The sequence below is a fragment of the Dromaius novaehollandiae genome, chromosome 12 (assembly GCF_036370855.1).
Source record: "Dromaius novaehollandiae isolate bDroNov1 chromosome 12, bDroNov1.hap1, whole genome shotgun sequence".
Lineage (NCBI taxonomy): Eukaryota > Metazoa > Chordata > Aves > Casuariiformes > Dromaiidae > Dromaius > Dromaius novaehollandiae.
In genome coordinates, this window is record NC_088109.1 from 20808302 (window position 1) to 20826633 (window position 18332).

Here is an 18332-nt window from a genome sequence, read left to right on the forward strand (position 1 = left end):
AGTTCGGCAATTCAGACTGCCTGTCTCCAGCAAACCAATGCACACGATGAAATTCTTACACCTCTGAAGCACAGAGACAAGAGAATATTTGGCCTTTTTCAGAGCAAGGTCTAAGTAAATCAGTATTTTACAAGCACTAAGAAATTTGGATGCTTCTGCACACGAGCCAGTTTCTAACTGGGAGTTGAGAAAAACCTTTCTTGGGAAAATTCATCCTAACCAACAATGTAGTATCTTTGAAATCTCAGCTCCTGAAGCAACTCACACTGGCTGCTACTGGAGACAGGATATTAAACTGATTCATTCAGAGCATTTCCACAAACTTCACTGAGACTTTAAATTTTGTACAAGTTTTCATCACCTACACAGTTGCCAAATTCAAAGGACATTTAATCAGGAAGCAGAAATTTCAGTGTAGCCAATATAGCAGAATAGGGCTCACTACAGCATGCGAGTGTCACGAATTTGTTAAGCCTCCCAGGCAGCAGTACAAAGGTAACACATTTGCTGCTTCTCATTCAAATAAACCCTGTGGTTTTATTATCTAGGGCAGAAGAGTACATTGCTTTGGGACAATGACTTCTTTAGAAGAAAGTCTTCCTCAGTTCTGTCCCATAGGTAAAGTCACTTAGATCCTTGCACCAGCATTTAGCCATCCATAAGCACCATCAGCACCTGGGAATGACCACACTTCATAGGTAAGCACATACCCAGTTACTTTTTCGCATCCTTCCTGAAGCTCATTATCACACCAAGATGATGAACATGTGCAAGACCTACTTGTGTATAATCCACTAGTTGTCTGTAAAGCTCCCCCCACCCAAACCTGTAACAGCACAGGTAATATAGAGGAACATTCACTTCAGAGCCCCTGACCCTCCCCTGCCTTTGCTCTCCCAAACTTGCTTACTTGCCCTCAAACCATCCCATGCCTTTATTTTCTAAGCTGTGGGTTATCAGAGGTGCAGATTAAATGCATGAGAATACAGTACTTAAGCTTGTGGTGGCAAGGGCAAAGGGCATTTGCCCTTTCTGGCCAATGGCTAACTCATGCTGATTAGAAAACAGGCTCCAACTTGGAGACAAAACTAAAGCAACACTTGTTGAAACAGTGCAATTCTAACCGAAGGAAAGTCCCCCCTTTCCAATTACTCTAGTAGCTGAAAAAATGGTCTGTCAAGACTTTCTTTAGGAACAACATGAATTTAGTTGAGATCGGTATTTAATTATCTGTTGCTTTACAATAATCTCCTATGTCCACCTCTGACTTAATAAGGAACCTTCAGCAATCTAAGACAAGTCTAGTTAGATGACAGTTTGACCAAGCACTATCAGAGAAGGAAACGTGATTTTGCCACTACAGCAATTAGCAATTACACTCTCTGTGCTGAATCCTCAGTGCCATATAAATAAGACTACAAGCTTAACACACTGCTTCTTGTTTGAGGCTAGCTTCTAAAGCACCAGGTACATAGAAAAGCCTATTTCTCATGCAGTCATGCAAAGGAAACAGCAGCTGAAACAAAAAAAACACACAAGTGACAGCACTGGGTAAAGTCTGACAGTTCTTCTGTTGAAGAAGCCTCAGACAGCACTCAAGGCATTTTCCACTACTGTTTACTTTAGGTTTGATGTACCAGTGCGCTTACATATAACCACCAACCACTTAGAAACATGGTGGGTTCCAAAGTTTTGGAATTTGTAAGCAAAAAGATTGAAGGCTTCAAACTAGTTTTGACTTGGGCCAGTTCCAAGAGTTTACTTGATCAGATAAACATTCATGGAGTAACCAGCCTGGGACCTTCGCAACTGTGCCATGCATGTCACATGCATCAGAAATTCAGACCAACATTGAGGTCTCTCATGCCAGATAGGAGGCAGAAAAGCAAAACAGTAAAAGTGCAAAGTGCTTTTGGTTATGTTTTGGCAACAAAAGCTAAAAACTGACACACACTTGTGCTACTTTGGCTTTAACAAGTTTCTCCAAGTCAGCTGCCTGTGTAATAGCCCTTTATCCCACAGCAGACATTGTCCTTTTTTCTTAAATCCAGTATTCACCACAGGCTAGAAGCTAATTTATGGCAATTCATTAGGCTACAGTAACTCAGGCAACAACACTTCATGCCCTAACTCTCCTAAATGTATTCTTCACAAAAACACTACCCCACCCTTGCAAAAAGTTAATTAAGGATTCTTTTACCTGCTCACAGAAGATCATAAGGGAGATGCTGCCAAACAGGTTCACTTTGTTATTACCAATTTCAGCAGCAATTCACCTCTCCCAATCCCATTCTGAACACCAGGTAGTCATACAGACACATGTTAAAAAAAGAGGTTTATTGTAACCACCTAGGCAGTAGTGTTGCTTGGGATATAGCTTGCAGCAAGGCCAAGACACAACTCAGTACGTTAGGACGAACTGCTCTTCCCAAAGTTTGCAGGACATTCCATTCTTACAAAGCCCCATGGCCCTCCAAGTATTTGCTTGAGGCTCACTTTGCATCCGCAGTTTCCTAACGGAATGATGAGTATGCAGAAAGCATTCCACTGCAAAGTACCTTCTTCAAAATTCAGGTATATACCAGCACATTCCTGCCCTAACCATGCACACACTTTGGATTCTATTCTCACAAGCGGAGTTTGAATGAACAGCTGCCCCTATTACCTAGTTTTCACCAAAACCATCAGGACATAGCTTGACTACTAATAAATATTGTTAAACCTTTACAGTGGATACATTTATCATAGTATAAGATTACTCTGTACTCCATTATTTAGTTCCAGACAAGAAGGGAAAAACATGTGATATTGCTGTAACCGTGCCAGGAGCTCTATGGTTCTAGCAGGTTAAAAAAGTATCCTGTTTGTAAAAGGACTAAGCTTTACGATAGTGAAGCCATTGCTAATGTATTACTCCTTTCTCAGTGTTTATATCCACAGCAGACATCTCATGTAATGACTTTGCAAAAGAGATCTTGCACAGAGCCACAGAAAAGTCACTAAGACCATGCAGGGGTATCTACCATAACTGAGTTGCAAGCTCCTGTATCTGCAGATGCTCAGTACTGGAGTTTAATACAAATAATGGCATTTGAAAGTCCAAGGAGAAAGCATTATTAGATGGCATTGCATAAGTAACACACAGCATTCCTCAGCTTACAGAGGACTTATCTGTGGCCTGAAGAGGTCAAGGGCACAACTACCCTAACACTACACGCGCTGCACTCAGGGAGAGCTAGCAGCACACACCAAACCCCACACAGCTCACTCGGAGCAGCACAGATTTACGCAATGCAGCCTTAACCTACAAGACAGAGCTGCACATCTGCATGCAAGTTAGGCATGCTCAGCTAGAGAGACTATTTTAAATCAATACTTGCATCTGTATTTTTTCCTCAAGCCAAATGTATTTTAGTTTAGCTTTCATCTATTAAAAACCAGTGTAATGACAAGGGTACTTTAACCCTCCCAAGAATCACATATACCCTTCTACAGGCAGAGATTCCTATAGCTGCATCACCACCTCATTTCCAGAGGAAATATTTCAGCTACAATGTTGTTGCTAGCCTGTAATATCAGTACTGAAAACTTTTACTGGATGGTGGTAGGTTTGAATTTAATTTTTCCTTCTATCTTGCCCCAGTCTCCCCTTAGACATATATGTCAACTTCAGAGCAAATGCTTTCTTGAAATAATTACACACTGAAGTGACAACTGCAAAGTTTCAAAACCTCTTGGTTTGAGAAGAGCACAAAGCACCATCAGTAAGTGGCTCTGAATCCTTCTTCCCACTGGAATAAAAATACCATACTTCATCCAATCTGTGCTATGCACAATACCAGACCATTAGTATGTAGCACAATGACAGACTGTTTTAAGCAATCAACAGTCACAGTAAAAGAGAAGACAACTGAAAGCCGCAGTTGCATGTACAGACTAGTACCTTAATCCCCAAGTCAGTCACTAGGAGTGAGATAAAGTTGAGAAACTGCATAAAGTCACAAGAACTCCACCCACAAGGATCCCCTTCAGTATGTCTGGTCTCAAGCTTAATCTGCTTTAAACCCACAGGTCTTCCTTACACACATTCCTGCTAAGTTTTTCAAACCAGCTTTCTGGTGCCTGGCAGAGACTTATCTGAGGAACTGCTTAACATGGAGCAAATCCAAATCAGGCCTGTACCTGTTTTCTCAGCTTTGTGCTATCACCCCTTGTTCCATTATATTGAATAGTGCTCCTGCCTCAATGTTTGCACCCACCAAATACTTGCCATTATGTTTCTTTGCATTGCCCTATGCAAATCCTCTCTTGCTTTGATTTTTGTTTGCAGACCTTGTCTGTGCTGTGAAGAGCCATCATTTACTCAGAACTGCAGCCTTCAAAATCAAGTAATTTATTGTAGAAGTTACCACACTAGTTATAAGAACAACTTGCGTATGAAATCATTAAAACAAGGGAATTTCAAGTAGATATTTCCAGCTTCCCCAAAATCAGATTTTGCTTTGTTTTTAAGCTTTGCATCATTTTTCTTCCTATACACAAGCATCTTCCACCTCCTTGATTAGATCCAGAGGTTGACTCTGCATGGAAGACTGCCACGAGTCTCAAGTCCGACACAGCCTCCACAAACAGAGCAACATGTTGCAAACACCAGTCAGTTGGCTACAGAATTTCTCAGGACAAAGAAATCTGCAGGGGTGGGGGCATTTCCAGGTGAGCCTCTCAAGTGGATTGGCCACACTAAACCTACACAGTAACCAACATCAGGACTGAACCAGGGGCTTTATGAGCTTAGAAGTGATATGGCACAAGTTCCACAGCAGCACAGACTCAGGCAAGGCTCACACAACAGCCAGTGACAGCAGGTACAGGACAAGATTTGTGGTATGAAAATAGAAGTCTCAACAGCCTGAAGTGACTGGCACTGTTGCTGAAAACTACTCCGATATCTGCAGTAGCCCCAAAGAAAAGCAAGCTACACACAGGTGTTAGGCTTCACCTACTACCGATTTTCCAGTCAAAAGTTCTGCCTCCAAAAATCTTTTGTTTCCAGAAGCATTAGATATGAGGCTGCTTTGGGAAGAGCACTACTTAGAGCATTATCAGAAATCTTTTCCTGTACAACAGGAATTTCCACTCCCACCTGCTCCCAAGAGGCACAGCCACCCTGAAGTCTCCCCCACCCTGACCCCGAGAGTCACAAATGTTAGAAGACTCCAGTTCACAGGGCTGGGAAGTGCTCCAAGGAACACCTGGGGACAACATTCAGGCAGAAATCCACCCTCCTCCCCATCCAACACACTCCTGCAGCACTTCCCATGACACCTCCAAATTTCTGGCACTTGAATTATACTTTATGTAAAATGGTACTATTATTCAGGCAAATTTTGCATATGAAGGCAAGCAGGCACAAATAGTAAATGGCAAGCAAGATCCGTTTTAACCACAGTTTGATTTTTAGCATCCTGATGAAGCAACAACGACTACTTTTTCGTACGAAGTACAACATACACACATATATGGTATGTTTTAGAAATGCATGCCATGCTGTATGAACTTTAAAAGCAAACAAAATCCCATTTCCCCCCTATTCTCAAGTCTATTGTGTAAAACAATCCACATGCAGCTGAAGTTTTAGTAGGAAGAACAGGCCACTGCAAGAAAACCCAACAGCACAACTGACAGTAGCATCAGTGGATACTGCTTAAGATCTAAGGATTTGTTTTCCCAAATGGAAAGGAATGGAATATATACCCATGGTTCCATCTTTTCTCCTTCCTGCTTTCAAGGAAGGAAGTAAGAGTTCCTGTAAGGAACTGGGATCTTCATTTTTGCCATCACATCTGACAATTCTGTATAGCACTACTTTGCACCTGGAGGCTACAAAACCACATAGATAAAAGGAAGGTCATATCTAAAATCCTTGTGTGTCAAGGCCAGGTCTGACTTCATTGCAGTTAGGTGTGGAAGACTGCTGCATAAGTCATATGAATCTCTTACCTTCCTCCTTGCCTGTGCACCTATACACCTTTGTCACGTGGTCAAGACATTTAAGGGCTCCACCACTAACATATATCCACTGTTTAAGATTAGCTGTTATAGCATAGGCTCAAGCACCAAGCACTAGTCAATTAGGGGCTCTTCAAGCAATTTTAAATTTGCTTTAAAAGGCTGGACTGCAACTGTAAAAATTCCTGGCATATATAAAAAACAATGAAAACATTAAATCCAATTTCTGGTTCCCCAAAGCATAAGTCTAAGCCTGCAACTGTTGCTCCTTGGCAAAGCACATCTCCAAAAGCCTCATACAAGACTTGCATTGATAAATTCAGACAAGACAGGAGTCGCATGCTACAGACCTCCCTCCTGACTCTGCTTACAACGCATCTCATCCCTCACCCCAGGCAGCCAGCACTTGTTTCTGCAGTTCAGGTCTCAGCTGAGAAAACACACCACATTTCCCAGGCCTACTTTGATGCTTTCGCACAGGTTGTAAGGGAAAGGAAGGAAACACCTTTCTTTACTGAAGTAAAGAAGCTGCCAGAAAATACTAAACATGTTCCCAAACTACTTTTGACAGGACTATACGCACTTATGGCAATGGTCTGCTACTACAGATCTTATGAAATCAAAGATGAAATTTCCACTTACCTGGAATCACTAGATGAAACTTGCTAATGATAAACTGCTGGTCAGTTTATTCCCTACAGCATTCCTATGCTTGCCAGACATTTAACAGGTTTCCTCTGTTTCTCCTCTGGCAGCTATTTCCTGGTAGTCATACCCATGGCTAGCTTTTACTTGATATTCATTTTTTCACATTTTATTTTGTGAGGACAGGACTACAGAATACTGCTAGTAGTAAAAACAAAACACAAACAATTACAACTTTGCAGAGGAAGTGCCAAGGGAAACCAGACAGTCTACCACAAAGAGCAACCATACACCCTATACTTAAAGGCAGAGCCATAGACAAAAACTGTTATGGCAAATGGGGAGACTTATTCCTAGTGCCACTAAGATCCTAAGCAACTATGTTTTAGTCAAGAGTGAAGATGATATTCAAATTTTTTAATAAACATACCATATCTCAGCTGCTGCACAACTCAGACTCCATTCAAGTAAGAGGGGAGCTTTAAAAGAAAGTATTTTGTCTTTCAGGAATGAGAAAAGAGGTGCAGCTTGCCCAAACAAGCATATGACGCTGTGACAGGGTGTAACTTCTGGAAGACAAGATATTAACACATTGCTAACAATCATTTCCGCCACTACGCCCCAAAGCTAATAGTACTTGCTTAAAAAAAAAAAATACAGAAATACAGGCCAAGAATGAAGAGTCTAAAAAAGTATACTAAAAGCAGCTCCCTGATGTTCAAAGTGGAAGGAATCTAGTCAGGTTAACTCCAGCTAGCAAGCAACCTTTGATAAAGGTAAACTCCAAAACAGAGTTAAAGACTGGGTTTAGTTTAGTCTGACCAAACAGCTTTTACTAAGGATTTCTTCAAATACCTTTGTTATGAGACCTGTTTACTTAACAATAAAAAAAAAAAAAAAAAAAAAAAAAAAAAATCAAGAAATATCTGATATGCCAGACTGGACAGCAGGATCTAGTTGGTTTCCTTTTCTCCAGTTAAAGTTTTTATACAATTTTACAAATTATATACAACCCCCCACTGGAGACACTTCCCTCTCCTAATAAACCTACCACATCCACACGGCTTTTATCCACGTGCCCCTTTGACTAGGAGCTGACTGTCATGAAATTCTCATCCCTAAATACCATTAAACAATTAGTGTAGTAGGTAAGGACAAATCTTGCTATGAGTCAGTAGAAATGATGCAATAGTCACTAAAATTTTTCAAAAATAAGCAAAGTTTGCAAGGAAAAAGTAGGATCTTTTATCATACCAGTAACCCCCAGTGCATACCCTACACAAACTCTCCCTCTTTACTGCCCACGCTTGCTATCAGGCAGATCTGAGAAAGCACACTGTTTTCCCTCTCCTTACCCCTCAAAAAATCATTTCACATACATGACAAACTTCGGAAGCCTCAACATTAATGTGTTTCTTACCAGGTTCACACTATAGCCTAGAAAAAAACCTGTACAGACTAAGACTGCTAGTGTTCCCTATCTGGCTCAAGTAACAAGGACCCATTTACTTATTAGATTTCAGCTTCAATTCAGCTTCTCTTTCACTGAAAACTTATTAGATGATTCCTCTCAGTTGTTTCCAGCAGAGACAAATCCAACCCTTATGATGATTTGCAGGGCTTGTAGGTGCAAAGACTAAAACATGGAAAGCAAATTATGCTTTTGCCAAGAGAGGCAGACTCCCATGGTCGGCATTAAAAAATACTGTCAGATAAGCACAGAGACCTTTCATCTGTGCCAGATAACGCATCAGCCTCCAGGCTGCCAAACAGACACCTCCCAGAGCTTCCCATTTCTGACTCCCATACTTAGAAAATCAGGCTGCATTGTAGAAATGATTAGAAACATTTTTTCTCCAAGCTTTTTTTGTTGCACAAGAGCACAGACCGTTAAATCAGACAGAGATACAGCTGATTTTCAACACAGAGACAACAGACAACTTAAAAAAACATTTTGGAGGACAGAAGAAAAGGCAGAGCCCAGGCATCCAGAATCTCACACATTCACTATACTTCATATACACATCTCTTCCTCTATATTACCCCACTGACAAGGATGTTCACAATAAAATGCCAATTAGATTTTAGTGACTAAAACATTAGATACTAATTCTCCACTAAGCTTTTTTGAGGTCGTCGGGAGGAATAAGTACTTTAAAAAACTGTTCTATTTCATTGTAAAATTTGTGAAGAATATGGTATGGATAGGAAGGACTCATGTTGCAGCACTTCCTTTTAAAACTCCCATTTTTTGCCTTTCTTCTCCATATGCAGCTTTTACATGGTGGTGCTGTCATTTTACTGAAAGACTATTATTAAAGTTTTGGTCATTTTAAATTTGCTTTGTAACCAGGCTCTGCTCTCAGGTAGCATCCCTGCAAACAAGGATGCTTCCTTCATATTATGCCCAAGAGTAAACCCAATGCAGTCAGAGTTAAGCACTCTTAAATTGCTGGATCTGCAGTGGGGGGGGGGGGGTTGTAGTTTGTTTTCCTAAGCTAGGAATAGAAGTCCAAACTAGAACAGAGTAGAGAGAAAGTGTCTTACTACTGCCAGAGGAAAGTAAGAAATAACCAAACTCATTATACCACTGCAATTACCTCTGTGCACTGGGACTAACTTTGGAGATATTTCTGGGGCTCCAGATGCACATTTTTCATCACCATTGCCTTCAGGGACAAACAGCATGACAGAGCATGTCAAGGCCTGTAATCTTAGCTCTACCTCCCTTTCTTTTGAGATTTAAAATTTTTTTTCCTTACAAGAACTGCTTTCTTCACTGTTTTGATTTACCCTTTCTTGCACAATAGCTACTGAGCATGCATACATCTGCTTTCCATAACATCCAAACAGTATTGTTAAGATGGATGCAGTAACTGTGTTCCTGTAACCTATACATTTAGTACTACAATGCCTCTCGAGCTATTATGTCACATAACATACATCAATATGTTATGATCTCAGCCTGTAGCTAGATTACAGATGGCAGACACCTTCTGTGTAGGTGCCCAGCCCAATCACATCCAGAATGATGACTCCTCTTTCTAGCCACTCTCCTCTTCCTCCTGGTTTTCTGGACTCCTTCCTCATTACCAGCCTGACTGCTTCCTGCTCTAAAATAACGCAACATCTTTTATCACATCATATTCCACTCCTCCATTACTTGAGCCTTAAACTGGCAAAGAAACAAGCAAATCAAGCATTGCCATATGAAAGTACTCAAAGTCCAACTACAGAGCAATAACCTTTCTGCTGTTTTCTCTGGGCCAGTGCAGGCTGACTCAAGTGAAAGCATTTTCCAAAATCTCCATCAATTGTTTTATTACTTTCAGACTTGTTTCTAAACAAAAGAAATAATGGTCTCTCCCCCAAGGCCTTCTAGGACTTGTTGAGAAAGAAGGAAAAAGGATGCACAACTTCATTTTTGTTGTTGATGCTATTTAACCTATTTAAAAATAATCAAAACATTCAGAGTGTTTCCTAATGCTCTTATGCTTCATTAAAAGGGGAAAGCAAGAGTCAGCCAGATCATTCATGAATCAGGCTAGTACACAGAAGAATTGGTATTTCAATAAAACTTTGCAATTCCACAGCTCTAAAAGTACACAAAGTATTACAAGGAAATATTTAAGTAAAACTCCAGGTGAAGTTCTAGCCTCAAGACCCCCATTAATTTCAAGAGGCGAAATCTATGATGAGATCTTGACCTTCTTTTGTCACTGAATTGGCTACCAGTTTTTTTTCAGGATAGAAAAGCCTTAAAAGTAACCTCAATTCTTAGTATATTTGCAGCAGGAGGATAAATCTATGAAGACTTATTTTTACATTGTATAGCAATAACTGAGAACTTGCAGAAAGTGTGTGCACCTGGATTTCTGCTTTGTTTCTGCTTTCAAGTAAATGGGTTTTCTTTTAATGCAACACAAAATAAATGGATTTGTTTTTAAAACCATCTCTCCTACACTGGGATCTAAAAAAGGATTAATTATATGAAAGATTTATATATGTGGGAGATTAACCAGCCTACAGTATTCTCTTTCAAAGGAACTAAGCATAGTTCAAAAGTTTGTATAAGAAAAACTGTAGGGCTAGATTTTTAAAAAATATTAGAAAAGGTTTTGAGTATCTACCTCTCACTACAAAGGCATGGTCACATAACAATTTGACCAGGTTGTGACAGTTTAACTAATCACTGCCAGTCACTGGAGCTGCAATAAATGACCTTGTGCATGCTCCTAAGACCAAAGTAGTGGCTCAAACAATTGTTTTCACACAGTAACTAGACCATAATGTGATCTCATAACCATACCCAAAGCATTCACTGGTTTTGAAAAAAATTCAGCTTAGAATTGGAAGCATGTAGTAGTGATCAATCCTGCATTGGCAGAAAAATGAAAAGAACCTAGCTGTACTGCTGCTGCATAAGCCTGAGTTCTGGGACAACACTTCAAACACTTAGACAATGCTAAGACTTAGTTCTCATAAGAGTGTTAAACTGACAGCTATCCGACAAGATTATCCAGTCAGAACTGCTTTTCCTTTAGCATTTTCCCTGCTCTTTCCACTGAACTTTTGAGAGCTGCTGAAAAACTAAAACTCTTGCTTGCTCTAGATACAGCCTATCTACTAAACGATTTAGCCTCCAAAGAAATTACCAAGTAAAAATATATCCTTTCACAACTTAAGATAACCCTATAAACAGGCAAAGCAAAAAAGCAAAGATCTAACTGAAATTACAGTGTATTTGATGTGCAGTCCGTTTTCCAAAAATTACTAGAATCATGCAGGAACTATGTTTTGATGGTTTGTTGAGTTGCTTTAAAAAGCAAAGCAAAACAAAAAGCCCTGCTTTCTATAACCTATACCATTTAACCACAGAATCATTAGCAATTGCTAAAAGCCCTGATGCTATACAACTGGGGGCATAAGGAAGGCTTAATGCTTTGAAATGGCTGGAATCAAACAACAGGAGCTTTGCCTTTTGCTTTTCGTCATTATATTGGAAGCAAACTGTTTACCCTGTTAAAAAAAATAGATATACATGTTCTAAGCCAGCTAAGGCATTACTGCTTTAACTAAAAATTGCCATACGATATGGCTGGCAAGGTACGCAACAACAGAATGTAGCTCATTTATCAATAATGCCCAGCGACCTACTTATTGCACTCAACTCTTGATTTAATCACATTCTGAGCAAATAGTTTTAAGTATTGACCAGTCTGGTAGCATATGGCATGTACTGCTTTCTCTGAACTCTGATTACTAATGCAGAGGTGCCAAGCCTGTGCCTTCACTTCAATCAGTCCTTCCTATGATGACATGGTGATCTAAAAAGCTTGATCTTTCTTTATCTGTCATGTGCTCTACAGCTGTCCTCAGCTGGTCAGAAAACCTAAACAAAAAACTCAGCTGCTTTATGAAAACTGTTTGCAGGCAACTCGTGACATGCACTACCTAATCAATTCATATGTTAAGCACAAAGAAACCATCTCACTGTGGTACTTCTATTAAAAAACAAAACATGAACCAAAAATCTAATTTTACCCCCTTAAAGAATTTGCTATGTTTTAGATTTTAGGTTATAATTTGAGAGGAAAAAAGTCTGGCATCTGATTGAACTGTGAGCTCTCATATCAAGTTCATCCGAGCTCAGTAAGCAGCGTAATTTTGAGTCCCGCCTAGCCTGAGCATGCGTTCTTTCCTTCCCCATGCTACTTCTGGAAGGGGTGGCCAAGAACTCTGAAGCGAGCTCCGATCCAAACCTGGCAAGCAGGGTTCTCACTGTGCAAACCTCTGCTGTTCCTTACTCACTACCAGCATGCAGCTCCCTGTGCTGGCCACCTGGTTCGGTCAGACTGACAGAGCTGACACTACATCCAGCCCAATGCCTGGTCCTGTGCTGAACCTGACACCTGAAATCAGCATGGACTAGAAGCAGCAATGAGACACCCCAGCACTGTTGAGGAATCATTTGAGCTGGAAGAGTGTCTTAGCTTCTCCCACCCTCCCCAGCACTTAAATGTCTCCAATCATCATTTCTAATATATTCCGAGATACGTAAAACACGCACCCAGACAAGCCCCAGTTACGAAAGTCATCACCAGCTCCTCCTGTATAAGCACCTTCCTGCCTGTAAGTTACCCTTTTTTTCCAACTTAGTTTAAAAAGCAGGATGGAAATCTTCACAGAAAAGAGACCAAAGATTTGGGAGCCTGAGCACCTCATTTATCCCAGTGTTCAGTCAGCCACTCTGACTGGGTTGCTGCCTGGCAACTAAGGCCTTGAGATCATAGACCACATTGTAGCTCCTCCTTTACTGGTCTTCCTAGTTAACCTGTACAACACATCTAAATAAAAGGTTTCTGTTAACCCTGGGATTCTACAGCTCTATACGACAGCCCAGGAGTACTGCTGTCTATGCCTCAACAATCAACTGTTTGTGGCACTGGAACTCAGGTATTCAGGGCCCCAGTTCTAAGCTACCTTACTCTGTCCAAAATCATGCATCAACCCATCCTAGGGGGTAAGATCAAGGTTTCTTGACCAAGTTTTCCAAATTACCATGATTCCTACCCATCCTTTTTGCTAATCCTTATATTTATATTACTGCTGAAACACTGCATCCCAGGGAAGAGAAAACAAACACATTATAGCCAATTTGTACGGAAAGACCAATTAAGTTCAGACATCTCATTAACCCTCTAACCTGTTTATCCCTGAGCTGTAATTCATACTACCACTTACAGATGTATTTGATATATTGCCCCACCATTTCCAAGGGAAGATGCAACAAAGCATGAACATAGTCCTTGAAATCTTGAGTACTCCATTTATCCAGGTCCCTGCGTTTCCTCCCCTTCTCTCCTCTCTCCACCATCCAATGGACACTAACGAGCATTAGAAGAAAGCAGGATCCAGAAAATGCACTGAAGCTATTTGAAAACTACATAAGCCCTACAGTAGGCCTATGCATGTTTGCTCCTTTTTCCCCTCTGCAGCTGTAATTACTGGAAACTAAAGGTAGACTTGTCTGATACAGGCATGGAGGCTCCTTGGTATAGAGTCCCATAGAGGAGACAAAGCTATGCTCACAGAAGTCTTTTATGCCACTCCTGAAAGACAGTGCACAAGCACAGACTCAGCAATTTTGCTGCCAGACTGGCATCAACAAGAGGTCAAGTTTCCTGCACCATGTGAAGGGATCACTGTGGGTGGAGGAGGGAGACCAGGCCACAGCTAGCACAACTGTCAGGCTTGCTGTGCACTCAGCAAACACACACACAAGCTTTTAATCCAGATGTGCCAATGCTATTCCCACCTATGTGCTTTTTAACACAGATGCCATACATTGTTTGTTCCCTGTAGGGAAGATGAGCAAAAAGGACAACTCCTTCTCCACCCTGACACCTTTCCACCAAGCCTTGACCATGTGTACCAGTACATAGTAACAACCAGTATTACTCTTAGCACCATCTCATTCTGCATACTTGCCTTCCATGCATTCACAAGACTAAAAGAAGTAACTGCACTGGAAGTGAGTTATAGGTGATGTAGTGGGGGGGATGCTGTTTTCAATATTATAGCACAAGACCTAGGAAAGACCCCTCCCTACCGCCCATTTCTAGAGCTGAGGTAAATTCACACCTTTACTCTAGGGAACTGCATAGCAATTTCATTTCACTAGTCAGAAAACACCCCACCTTAGTGAATATAAAAGCAGCAAACTCATAGTAAACCACAAAGAGTCACCTGCAGGTTAGACCTCAGGAATTCATTCGCTCTTGTAATGTTTTCAAAATTACAGGATTCCAGGGCTTGTCAGTGGATTGAAAAATTTCTATACAACCACTGTCTTCAGTAAGATGACATGTATTTCCAATGGACTGAAGCATACATTTTTAGTAAGCTTTGCCACATTCAATACATCAGTAACAAGCTAAAAATGTTGTCTGACATAGCTGCACCCATGAAAGACCAAGGAAATCAGCAAGATGAATCTATATATAAAATAGACCAAAGCTTGAAATCCTCTCAATTGCAGGGGATATAAATCTTTCCAAGGCAAGTACTACTGACTTCTGCAGACAAAGAATAAGGCAGCTTCAAGCAGATAATTAAAAAAGCTGAGAACACTGAAAGAAAAAAGTTCTTTCTATATGCATAGAAACCAAGCATAACTAAAGCACTGCAGTTTTCTTGAGTCTGCAGACACAGCTCTCCAGCCAACGTACCTGCAGCTACTCAAAGATTAATCAATTTTTATTTGGCTACAACTTGGGAAAAGACTTGACTATTTCATTGCTGCTATTGGGAATCCTGTGAAAATAACATGAATAAGCTCAGCTTCTCTTTGCTCCCCATCTGAAAAAAACTCCAAATAAAGTCAGAGTGCCTAGAACAATCCTCTAAAAGAAAAACTATTCTCCCAGACAGAAAGAGAAAGGGTAGTGAGTATCTGCTAACAGAGAAAAGGGAATATTTTCAAGTGGATCTAACACAGGAAAGCAAGATTCTATAGAAGATGGAGTCCGGATCCTTTCAAAGACACTGGTCTAATGTGCCCCTGGATCTCATCCCCCCAGTCACTACTGCCACTCAAACTTTTTCCTCTGTGTCAAACACAACAGTCCTCAACTACCTTCAACAGAGCTATGTTTATTTAGTCACAGACTTAGCCCCATGTATAGAAAGTAGCAAGCAGTGAGGTCACAGCTAAAGCATTATGTTACTTTACATCACAAATAATTGGATGGCTGAGTTAGAAAGCCTAGTTTACAAACACATGACCTTTAGTACACAGGTTTAACTTAGATAACAGGTTTTAAATTAAACTGACAAATTGCTGCAGAGGCAAGCAGAAATCTCCTCTCACATCTGGCAGGCTCTAGAGGAAGTTTATTTCAATTTAAGTCTGTAGTTTTCCCAAACAGGTAGGTTTGAACTTGAATTCTGTGGGGGAAAGAAAGGGGCTGATCTGGGAGAGTGAAAAGATGCATCAGAAGAGCCTGTCCACAGAGAACCTGCAACTAATGATGGGTGGAGGAAAAGCGAGGCGAGAGGAAGCTGGCTGAGAACAATACAGGGAAAGAGGCTATTCTAGGAGAGAGGAGAGGAAGCGAAGTGCAGCCAGGAAGGGAAACAAGTGTAACAAAAGCAAAGGAAGTGTATTAGGTTTCCTCTGAGAGGCCTTGGTCCTGCAAGCATGTATTTCTGTCCTAACGTGTCCATTCAGTCCTGAGGAGACATGTGCTGTGTGTAAACACACTGCTGCCAAGCTCCTTTCTCTAAAGGAGAGAGAAAGCCAGCCTTAGGGTAACACAAAATGACAGTACCGGTGGATCCCATCCCCGCCAGCAGACTAAGTTAGAAGTCTGAGGAATACTCCCACACTGAGTAAACAAACGGCTTTCAGTGTCTGAAAATGAGTAAATATTTGTTATCAACTAAACCGAGAGTGAAATTACATTAACACCATTGCACTTTTTTTTTCCCCCTCATTGCGCTTGGCATTGAATTTAATTCTCCCCACGCCCTCCCAAAGGTTTACTTTCTCCCGCAAGCCATTACTCAGCCAAAAACACCCCGGCACGTTGCGAATAATACCGAACTTAAACAAACCCGCGGCGAGCTCCAGCGCACGCAGACGAGCGCCATGAATAAGCGATGAGTCCCCCCGCCCGAGCCCCTCCGCCCCCCGGCCGCAGCCTGCGGGACCGCCCGCGCCTCCCTCCAGGCACCGCGGAGCGGCTCCGCGGGGGAAGGGGAGGCCGCGGGGCGCTGCGCCGTTTAGCGCGGCGGGGATCCGGCCCTGAGGGCCGGCGGCCCCGCCACAGCGAGGGCGAGGCTGCGGGGGCACCGCGCCGCGCGCACACACAGGCAGCCCGCGGCCGCCTCGGTCCTCTCAGGTTTGAAAAGCGGCCCCGCCCTCCTGTCAACCGCCGCGGCGGCCGCGCGCCCCCCTCAACCGTCGCGCGCTCCCCTCAACGGCCGCTTCCCCCCCCCCCCCCGCCAACGGCCGCCCCTCAGCGCCGGCACCCCGCTCCCCCCCCCCCCCCAACGGCGGCACCTCGCGGGCGGGAGGCAGGCGGCGGCGCCGCGCCCTGCCCCGCGCCGAGGGGTGACAATGGGCGGCCGCGCCGCTCCGCGCGCCGCGGGGCGGGAGAACAATGCTCGCGCCGCGGCCGGCCGTTACCTTGGCTCGGGTTCCGTCCAGCGCCGCCGCCGCGGCAGCAGCACCACCACCAGCGCGGCTGCCCCTGCCCTCTCAGAGCCGCTCAGCACATGGGGGCTGCCGGCGGAGCCCGCCCCGCCCGGCCCCGCCGCGCATCACGCCGCCGCCTCCCGCGGCGCAGCCGCTCGCCTCGCATCCAACCCGGCGCGCCCGGGCTGCCCACCCTCCTGCGGCTGCCGCTGCCGTCCGGCGCCGGGGGCAGCGCCCTAGCGCCGCGGCAGCGCTGCCGCCAGGGGGCCGCGCCCCCCCCCCCCCCCCCCCGCCATTACCCCGGCAGCTGGGGGAGAGGCCGCCGCTGGTGCAAGGGACCCTGTGGCCGTTGATCACCACAGGTTACAGGTACAGCAGCACGTGTGTGGTGCGGAAAGGTGATCTCCCCTTTCTCCCACAGCATCCGAGCTGTGCTCCGCTGGCACACGAAGGAGAAGGGGCACACGCTCCCCCCAAAATTAAGACATCCTCACCCTCAACTTCAGCTGGAGCCAGCCAAGGGTCTCCACTCTCCACGGACTGGCAAGTGACATCCACACAGGCAAGTGACATCCACACAGGCAAGTGACATCCACACAGGCAAGTGACATCCACACAGGCAAGTCCCCTGGCTCAGCATCCCAAGAGCCACTACAGGTACTCCCCCTTTTCGCTTACTCCTAGCTCCAATTTGTAATATAGGCACATCTTTTCTGAGATTACACGCAGAGACTTCTGCAGGACAATGGGAAGGGAGAGGGATTTGCCTAAATCCGGCTAAATCTGATCATAAGGGCCCTTTGTCATCATCGCAATGCAAAGCAACAGAACAATAAGTGAGTTCAAGAATATCCATGCTGGTATGTTACAAATGCAGGCTTCTAATTACGATATGGTAATAGGCTGTCTAAAGTGCAGTAATGAATAGCACAGTCTGGCTATTGTTTGGGGGCCGTCAGATAAACTGTAGGTGCTGGCAAACAACGTTAGAAATCAGACTTTCCATTCAAGGAAGCAGCATACAATCCTATATGTTCCACAAAAATAATGTCAGCTAAGATGTAGCACGTTTTGTGAGGAAATTCACTTTAGTACTTTGTCATGAAAGAGTATGCTGTTATTTTTCCAGATATTTCACAAAACCTTGTCAATTCATTTAACTAAAGTTTAAAAAATAGGGAAGGGATTGTCACAACATCCTCCTAGGTAAATGTAATTTTTTTTTTCCTTGCTGTCATTAAAATGAAGAAACTATTAGCCTCAATGCCAAGTCTTCTTATTTATCATAGCTACAGGCTACAGTACCAAACTACCTAGTGCTTTTCCTTAAGCAGAAAAATAAAGGGACTTGCTTACCTAGTGTAAATCTCCATCTACATTCACATAGAGAATTCCGTGGCTATATTGAATCCATTCCCTTTTAGCAGCAATCCAATATATTCATGCTTTCCTGGTATTTACTGCAATCATGCTAATG

At 43.0% G+C, this 18332-nt stretch overlaps 1 protein-coding gene across 2 annotated transcripts in view; it reads right to left on the minus strand.

Moving 5' to 3' along the window:
* Nucleotides 1–17078, minus strand: part of FRMD4B (FERM domain containing 4B) — a 147200-nt gene extending 130122 nt beyond the window's left edge. The window contains exon 1 of one of the 2 annotated variants that reach the window (XM_064519183.1): nt 16847–17078. Coding sequence is in view for 1 of the 2 variants with exons in the window: in XM_064519182.1 (XP_064375252.1) it covers nt 7085–7087 (3 nt within the window). In the remaining variant the exon portion in view is untranslated. Of the gene's footprint in view, nt 1–7084; nt 7104–16846 lie in introns of those variants that run through there. The other variant, XM_064519182.1, reaches the window with a different exon arrangement.
* Between the last annotated feature and the right edge of the window lie 1254 nt (nt 17079–18332).